Source organism: Cariama cristata, unplaced genomic scaffold (assembly GCF_000690535.1).
Source record: "Cariama cristata isolate BGI_N322 unplaced genomic scaffold, ASM69053v1 scaffold30224, whole genome shotgun sequence".
In the NCBI taxonomy this organism is placed as follows: domain Eukaryota; kingdom Metazoa; phylum Chordata; class Aves; order Cariamiformes; family Cariamidae; genus Cariama; species Cariama cristata.
The window spans coordinates 9,484-18,622 of NW_009613995.1; the positions used below are offsets into that span (position 1 = coordinate 9,484).

Below are 9,139 nucleotides of genomic sequence, written 5' to 3' on the forward strand. Positions count from 1 at the left end.
CCCCTGGGGCACATCACAGCTTGCATTCTCAGCTCTGGGACACTAGATGAGGTGTGAGGAAAGCTCAGGAGATGCCCAAATGTTCATCATTGTACTATCTGGGTATGCTGTTCATAATCAGCATCCAGATACTCTCAAAGCGTTCTATCCTGGGGGTGTGTGGGAGCATATGGGATTTAGATCAGACAGATCTTGTAGGGAGAAGAGGTAGAAAATTTTCAGCTTCAGAGTTCTTTGCAGATGAGCTATTCCATGGGGTCCTGTTGGTGGGTTAGAGGCTATGACCCCCATAACCATTTTGGAGATGTGCATGGTTTGAAAAGAGGAGAAACCATGGGATGTGCTGTTAGCACTGGGCTGCAGGACTCGGCTTGCACTCAGCTCTGAGCAGATCGCGTGCTTGCGCCTGCTGGGACCTTTCGTTACTGTGCTTCGTTTCAGAATTTTGCCCAGTCATTAAACCCAGCCGCTGCTCCTTTAGTCTCTCCTGGGGGAGCAGACGTCCCTGTAACTGAGCCACAGCAGCAGGCCAGTTGCTGCAAGCAGTCACATGCTCCTGCTCCCAAATGCTTAACTATAGATAAGCAGAGACAAATAGATGTTTAATGCACCCACGGCTCCCTTACAGACCTCTGGGAAAGCAAGTCACAAGGAGCAGGGAGATCCTGCTGCTGACATCTGTGCCATTGTCCTCTCCAAGAAGGACTGGGGATGCTGCCATGTGTGGTACATTCGTGTGTGCCTTGGGTGTGCAGAAGCCGGAGCAGAGCCTGGCAGGGAAAAATCATCTTATTTTGCCTGTTCACAAAAGGAGAATTCCCAGAGAATTCCCTCCCACCAGTTTCTGTGGGTGTCTGGAGGAGAGGGGCAAGAGTAGATGGGGCCTGTGTTTGGCCATGCTGGCTTGTGCCTGCTGAGATGAGAGAATCCACAAGCAGAGCGCACCACGGATGTTCACTCATTTCCGATGACAAGCCTAAAAGCAGAGGGAGGATTTCTGCATCCACTGCTCCTGTACCGCTCTAATGCAGAGGAATATGTGGTTCTGGAGAGGGCTCTGCAAAGACTTAAAATGGGGAGACCCAGCCACAAGCTAAAGATGATGGCTTTGAACTTCTTTCTCACCCAGAGAGATGGTCAGTCATCAGCTGTCTCCACTGACCGGCTGCGAGTCCTGTTTCCAGCCAGATTTCTGGTGCTGGTGAGGGGATTTAACACCTTGACGGGGAGCACGAGGCTACAACAGTATGAGGCACTTCTTTCAGTAACGTCTTTGCAATGGTTCCTGCCATCTCCCTGAGGTTAGATGGCACTTTGGGGTTTCCTTCTGAGGAATATCAGACCTGTGGGAAAGGTCCAACCTCACATGTCCTGTATAAAATAAAGAGGGATATATGTGGTCAGACCTATCCCACAGGCCCTGTATTCTTACTCAAGTGCAGAGACCTTGATATGCCATCTGATCTTCATCCCGCCGATTTCATCCCCTTCATTGCTGCTATCTGCATCAGCATCTCCATCAGCCACCTCTCTCGTCTTTCGAATACCGGCATGCTCTCATCTCATCCATGAGGAGCTGGAGGCCTGAGGATGAGCGCACCTTGCTACCAGGACCCTCACCAGCAAGGAACAGTGCTGTGCTAGCACACGGGTGGCAGGAGACAGTTGCTGTTTTGGTGGGCAATCACAGTCCTTGAGGGGAAGCCCAGGGCAAGGCCCTGCTTTGGTACAGGCTAAGCACAAAGTCCCACCTTTTGTGTTTTTCTGTAGGGCTGCATTTGTCGCATTGACAGCCAGCAACTGGGATTTCTGGGAAGCGTTTGCAGCACTTAGTGAGAGGAATACAGCATCTTTCAAATTAAGAACATCCTGTGGCGGTTTTGGGTCAAATGAGCTGTCAAGCCAAAGCAAATGTGCAAAACAGCTTGTATTGTTCCTGCAGCACAAATATCGACGGGCCACTGGGAAACGATCTTCTGCAAACATTGTGCTTATTGCTGTAAGGCCAGAGAATAATGATTCCTCTCAGGTTTTTCTGCACTCAGAAGGTTATTTATGAATCCCTTGCGTAGAAGGACATATGGGCTGAAGAGAGCAACCGAGCATCTGTGGTCTTGCACTCCAGGCATTTGTTATGTGAGTGTAACCGGGAAAAGGTGTGTATATCTGTGGCCGTGTATCCAACTTGGGAGCTCATGAAGGCCAGTGACCATCTGTATGGGGTTATATAGGTGTGTCTTAGTCAAAGAAGCTGGGCTTGACCCAGGCGATGGGCTCAGTGTAGCTAAGCCTGGTTGGAAAGCGTTTCCCTTTGGTAGCTGTGTTCTGTGGGTGTTGCCGCATTCCCACTTCATTTTCCCTTGGAAGCAGGCCTTTTGTGCTTGAGGATCTAGGGGACTTCGGAGTTGGTGTGCGGAGGAAGCCTGTGGGTTTTTAGGTTTTTGCTCTTTGTGCTGTAATCAGAGTTGAGCAAAAGAATCTGTGACTCTTTGACTACAATCTTGGATAGCTGATGCTTTGAGTGAGAGAGAGTGGAAAAGCTTTTTCCAGTGTGATAACACTCTTGAAGCTGTTCCAAGTTTAACTGGAGTGTTGAGGGCTGGAACTGGAGCTTCTCTGGGTATTTTTCGCTCCTCTACCTATATTCAGGTGGGGATGAAGCAATTCTGTGAAGTGACCTTCCAGTACTCTACAGGAGCCGAAACAGATGGTTGGGAGGTGGAGTACTTGGGCAGGACTGTGTGCTCCTAGGGAGCTGCCATCTTTCTGCCACGTGACAGCACTGTGTAGGGGTGAGTAAACATAGTGCATCCACCTGGGAGAAGTGAGGGACAAGGGAAGTTTGCATTATTGGGAAAAAGGGATATCTGAAATTGCCTGCAAGTATTTAACCTCTTTGCCAGCAAATATCCCAGCCCTTTTGTTCACATCTGGGAAGCAGAAGAGGGTGTCAGAAATGATGGAGCAGAAGCTGTCTTAGCAGCCTCTAGGATGCTGACTGGCCTGACACCTCCTTCTGATAGCCCGAGGATGCTAAAAGGGTGCTGGCCAGCCCTTTGTTCGAGTTCCATGTGTAGGAAAAAGGTGAGCTAACCTGGGACACACGCAGAGATGTTCCTGAGAAGTCACTTGAGTTGTTTGGGAGCTTCGTGGAATTGGTAGAGCTTAGCAGTGGCACAGGCAACACTTTTTCTGTACCCTTTGTTACAGCTAAACTCTGAGGGAGCAAAGCCAACCCTCTGCTGAGCAGGGGCTGCAGGATGGGGCTGTTGATGGGCAGTCTGAAAAGCCAGGAAGAAGCCAGCTACGGGACTGGAAGCTCCTGGACTGTTGAGAATTAAATTTGGCTGCTACTTGATAAAATGATTGTCCCAGGCACAGCTTCTCACTGCACTTCTGTCTGTGTAAATGTTAAAGATGAAGGTCTGTATGTGCATTTACACACAGCCTAACTCTGGGCCATCCACAAAGCTCAGCTCTGTGCTTTAGGTTCGAAAAGCCCGACTGCGGGCAGATGATCATGGGGAGGAGCACCCCATGAAAAGTCACTTGAGCAAAGACAGGAGTTGACATCAGGGGTGTGTCATGAGCCGGGAGGACTGAAACAGTGCGTCTGGTGCCAAACACACAGGCTGAGCTGTGGTGCCAGCCTTCCGTAGGAAAGCATCTATGGGGGCTGCGTGTTTTACTCACGGAGAAACCTCCAGTATTAGCCAGCAACTCAGCATTCAGCTGCGTGCAGTTGCCGTGGCAGCATGGAGCTTAACCATGGCTGTCATGCTTGATGCCAGCACAGGGCTTGAGGGCAAGGCAACAGCTCCTGCTCCCACCAGCCTGGACTTTCTCCAGCGTAGGCCAAGTGCCCACACTTATATCTGCACAGGAGCTCAGGGTAGGGGGTTTCCCGGAGAGCCCCAGCCTCAGAAGGTGACTAATGCCCCTCTCCCACCTTTGCTCCTCCAGAATGGGCTGAACGCCTTGCACCTGGCCTCCAAGGAGGGCCACGTGAAAATGGTGGTGGAGCTGCTGCATAAGGAGATTGTTTTGGAGACAACGACTAAGGTGAGGACAAAGGAGTCTGGTCGCATTAGTGACAACTCCACACTCTGCCATTGCTGCCAGGCACACCAGCAGTAGCTGAGCAGTGGGATCACGCTGTTCACTTTCAGCCCCTGGAGAGGCTGTGCTGGTGGCATTGCTGCTGGTCTGGGACCTGGGGACCAGGCTTTGATTTCAGCGCAGCTGAAGCCGTGCTGGGTACCTCCAGGTGGGTGGGATGTTCCTCTGCACCCATGCCTCTCCCCTGTGGGGGCCATGGGGGCCCCTGTGAGCTCAAAAGGGGACTAACAGAAGCCACAACATGTTTTAATGCTGTCTTTACTCACACATCCTCCCGGCACTGGCTGCCGGCTCAGGTCAGCCCTCGGTGCCCCAGGGCAGCCCCTGCATGCTGCAACACTGAGATGGCCTTGGTACCATTGTAGCAAGCCTGGAGAGCTCTGGTGCTCTGCAAATAACCCATCATTCTCTCCTGGCATCACCATGGCAGGGTGTGGTTCTTGCTCGGTGTCAAGCGCAAGCAGGCAGGGCGGACAAATGAGCAGCCTCCAGCACTGTCTGAAGGGCTGTGAGAGCAGGAGGAAGCCTGGCTTGCCACCTCCTCAGTGCTCTGGCAGGACTCGGGGCACGCAGCAGAGTCTGGCATTCTGCCACACCACCCAAAGGCACAAGTCAGAAGAGCCTATGTCTGCATTTTCCAGCCTGCTTATCATCCCTTAGCTCTGCTGGGATGCCTTGGCTACCAGGGCACACACTGCAGTTTTGCCCGAAGACTGCCAGCTCAGCTCCTCCATCCTCCCTCCCCTCCTCATCTCTCGATGCTGGAGATACACAGACCCTGACAATGCATACAGCTTTTGCTGCCAGTAACTTCATGGGAAAGATGAAATCACTCCTTTCCCTGGCCAGCAAATGTGAAGGGCAGCTGCTTGGTCTATAGCAAGGCTGGGACATGGAGTAAGGGCTACATGGACCCACAGCCTTCCCCTGGCTAGCTGCTCTGTTTGCACCTGTGTTAGCACATGTCAGGCCCATCTTTTCCAGTCATCCTGGGCTGCTTCAGCCCCTGAGCGTCGCCCTGTGGTGTTTTTCAGAAGGGAAACACAGCCCTGCACATTGCTGCCCTGGCTGGACAACAGGACGTGGTCCGGGAACTGGTGAACTACGGGGCCAATGTCAATGCGCAGTCACAGGTAAGGTGACCTGGGCTGGGGTGGGAAAAGCACCCAATGTGCATGATGGTGGTGTCCTCATGGTGGGAACTGTGCCCAGCATGGGCACTTGAGCAGCCCTTTACAGTTTCTCCCCAGTCCTGTACAGGGGCAAGGAGTATTCTGCCAGACTCCTGAAAGAAGATGAGCATGCAAGTGGTGGGGAGGGAGTCTTGAGAGATATGGGGAGACCAGCACGATTGAGGGAGTCCATGGCAGCACACACAAGCAAGCCGAACTCGTCCTGGGAGGACTCATGGCCAATGCCTCCCTGGCACAGCCATGAGGTCTCCAGCAACCCCTGCAACTCTGCACACTGTGCCTCCTTTGTTCTCTCCTTCTTGGGCCTGGGGGGCCTGCAAGCTATTCAGCTTTTGCCTGATGGGAGAAACGTCCCTGAAGCAAGGGAGAGTAGTGGCAGTGAGTGGAAGCCAGTGTCTGCTGGGCTGACTGTAGCTGTGAAGCATCCCCTGGTTCTTTCTGGATGCGGGGAGCCTTGGGCTCCAACTCTCTGTCATTGCTCCACTGTTGCCAGTTTTTTCCTTTTTCCCACCTAGACTGTGTATGCTTTTGCCCCAATTCAACGAGCTGGGGGTGTGGGTGTTGATGGATTGTAGGTCTGTAAGGTGCTTGAGAAACTTGAGGAAGAGTTGTGTTCATGTGCATGGCCCTGTGTTTGCAGAAAGGCTTCACACCCCTCTACATGGCAGCGCAGGAAAACCATCTGGAAGTTGTCAAGTTCTTGCTGGAAAATGGAGCCAACCAGAATGTAGCCACAGAGGTGAGATCCTTGAGGAGGACCTTAGGGCCTTGCTTGTTGGGGTTCCTGTTGGATGTGCTAGGTGCTACCATGGCTCCTCAGCTCTCCCCCTCTCACCTGCCTCTCCTTGGCAGGACGGCTTCACGCCACTAGCTGTGGCTCTGCAGCAAGGGCATGAGAACGTGGTTGCCCACCTTATCAACTATGGGACAAAGGGTAAGGTCCGCCTGCCCGCCCTGCACATTGCAGCCCGCAACGATGACACTCGCACAGCTGCTGTGCTGCTGCAGAATGACCCCAATGCTGATGTCCTCTCCAAGGTGTGTGGCTTTCCCATCCTGTTTCTGGGAGCTTTCCCACATCCCCAAGGAGAACAGCAGCTTGGTATGCTGTATTTATCCATCCTTTCAGCAGGGAGCATGTGTCTGGCTGGGCTGATCCCTCCTTCTTTCCCCTAGACTGGATTTACCCCCTTGCACATTGCAGCCCACTACGAGAACCTCAGCGTGGCCCAACTACTGCTGACCCGTGGAGCCAGTGTCAACTTCACACCCCAGGTGAGTGCAGAGTGGGAAAGCTGCTGGGACTGGTACTGCTCCAGCACCAGAGAAGGATGCTGTACCTCCTTTCCATGTAGGTGCAGCAGTAGCTGCCAGGGTACACTGGTGAGGCAGGACCATGCAGAAGCCAGCACACGGATGCATGTCTAGGCGAGGTGCCATTAACAACCATCGTGGCCTTTTCTACTATATCTCCCCTCTCTCAGATGCAGCTATGCATCCCTGGAACCTCTTTGGGATCTTGAGTCCAGGGTGAGGGAAAGCTAGTGCTGTCACTGCAGGGCAGAGCTTATAGACCCTGCAGTTGGCGTGCCTCTTCCAGTCCCATGGGTGCAGCCAAATCATGAGCTGGCGCTTTCCTGCAAGCTCTGCGCAGGTTCTGTCCACAGCCTTTAGCTGCAGGCAGGAGCAGGTGCTCACCCTCTCTCCCAGCCCTGTGGAACAAGCTGTTCCCCTGCACCATCCCTGGGCAGAGATTTAGCTCTCCCCTGTCCTTTGTTCGTCCCATGCCTCCTTGCAGCCCCTCAGGGGAAAGAGAAGAGCTTGCTCCCTCTAATAGACTGCCGTTCCTTCTACCAGAATGGGATCACTCCCCTGCACATAGCCTCCCGCCGGGGCAACATCATCATGGTACGGCTGCTGCTGGACCGCGGAGCCCAGATAGAGACAAGGACCAAGGTGAGACTGCTTCTGAATCACAGAATCACAGAATTGATTTGGTTGGAAGAGACCTCTGGGATCATCCAGTCCACCCTTTGCCCTAACACCACCATGTCAACCAGACCATGGCACTAAGTGCCACCTCCAGTCTTTTCTTAAACACCTCCAGAGATGGGGACTCCACCACCTCCCTGGGCAGCCCATCCCAATGCCTAACCACCCTTTCTGTCAAGAAATCCCTCCTCATTTCTAGCCTGAACTTTCCCTGGCGCAGTTTCAGACGATGCCCCCTTGTCCTGTCACGAGTTGCCTGGGAGAAGAGACCGACCCCCACCTGGCTACCCCCTCCTTTCAGGTCATTGTAGAGAGCGACCAGGTCTCCCCTCAGCCTCCTCTTCTCCAGGCTGAACACCCCCAGCTCCCTCAGCCGCTCCCCATCAGACTTGTGCTCCAGACCCTTCACCACCTTCGTTGCCCTTCTCTGGACTCACTCCAGCACCTCAATGTCCTTCTTGTAGTGAGGGGCCCAGAACTGGAGACAGGATCTGAGGTGCCGCCTCACCAGTGCCAAGTAGATGGGAATCACCAGCAAGTACACGGGCCATCTCCCTCCCCAAGCTCCTTGCATCCAGGGAGCATTGCCATGCTGCACTGCCCAGTGCGCACCCTGTGAACATCTTGCTGGGTGTGTGAGGGAAGGTCCCTAGTGCACTAAGGGGATGGACCAGGTTTTTTGCTGGTGCATGTAGAGGTGAGAGGGGGCTGTCTGGCTACAGTGGGTGTGCCCTGGGGGCTGAGGGCAGGCTCAGTTTTGCCTTATTTTGCAAACAAGTCCAAAGTCCCTGTTACTCTCCTGCCTGATGTGAGCCCTGCCCTTCCTTTCCCATGCTGAGCCCTTGAACCCTTCTCTCCCCCCAGGATGAGCTGACCCCTCTCCACTGTGCAGCTCGCAATGGACATGTGCGAATTGCAGAGATCCTGCTGGACCACGGGGCTCCCATTCAAGCCAAAACCAAGGTACTCATGGGTCTCTGTGGGGTTGTGCTTGGTGGCAGGTCCTGGGGCAGCACAGGAGGTTAACAAGCTGTGCACGGTTGCTGGATGCCACCCATGGCTGGGCTGATGCTGAGTTTTTGACCTGACAAGGGGTAAGGCTTCCTGAGCTCCTCCTTGGCCCTAACTGGAGCCCTTGGCCTGAAGGTTGCATGCTTCAAAAGGACCAGCTCTGAGCAGGGGATGGCCTGGGGACAGCCTGCCCCATGGCAGCTGCTCTTCAGACCCTGCTCAGCATTGCTCCCTTGTAAGTCTCCGTGAGGGATTTCGGGGCTCCTCTCTGGTAGCATCCTAGGGAACATGCTGTCTCTTCTATCCCAGAGCTGTGGTCAGCAGAGCAAGGCTGGGGCTGGGTGGGATGCCTGGTCCCCCTCCTGGCCCAGCCCTGAGGCCCCGCTCTGTGGTTGCAGAACGGCTTGTCGCCGATCCACATGGCAGCGCAGGGTGACCACTTGGACTGCGTGCGCCTGCTCCTGCAATACAGCGCCGAGATTGACGACATCACCCTGGACCACCTAACGCCGCTGCACGTTGCTGCGCATTGCGGGCACCATCGCGTAGCCAAGCTGCTGGTAGAGAAGGGGGCCAAGCCCAACTCCCGAGCCCTGGTGAGTGAAGAGGGGCAGGCAGGGCTGGGGCGGGGGAGAAGGAGAGCGTTCTCACAAATGACTGCCCATCTGTCCGTCTGCAGAATGGCTTTACACCCCTCCATATTGCCTGCAAGAAGAACCACATCCGAGTGATGGAGCTGCTGCTGAAGACGGGTGCCTCCATCGATGCTGTGACAGAGGTAGGTGGGCTGCAGCCCAGACACAGCTCTCATGCTGCTCGCCGTG

General features: G+C 54.2%; 1 protein-coding gene across 1 annotated transcript in view; it reads left to right on the forward strand.

Annotated features, from left to right (window-relative positions):
• Positions 1 to 9,139, forward strand: part of ANK1 (ankyrin 1, erythrocytic) — a gene marked incomplete at its 5' end in the record, with an annotated part of 24,569 nt that overhangs the window by 1,598 nt on the left and 13,832 nt on the right. The window contains 9 exons of the mRNA XM_009699247.1: positions 3,964 to 4,062; positions 5,154 to 5,252; positions 5,953 to 6,051; positions 6,165 to 6,350; positions 6,489 to 6,587; positions 7,170 to 7,268; positions 8,169 to 8,267; positions 8,714 to 8,911; positions 8,995 to 9,093. Of these exons, the coding sequence (XP_009697549.1) occupies positions 3,964 to 4,062; positions 5,154 to 5,252; positions 5,953 to 6,051; positions 6,165 to 6,350; positions 6,489 to 6,587; positions 7,170 to 7,268; positions 8,169 to 8,267; positions 8,714 to 8,911; positions 8,995 to 9,093 (1,077 nt within the window). The remainder of the gene's footprint in view (positions 1 to 3,963; positions 4,063 to 5,153; positions 5,253 to 5,952; positions 6,052 to 6,164; positions 6,351 to 6,488; positions 6,588 to 7,169; positions 7,269 to 8,168; positions 8,268 to 8,713; positions 8,912 to 8,994; positions 9,094 to 9,139) is intronic.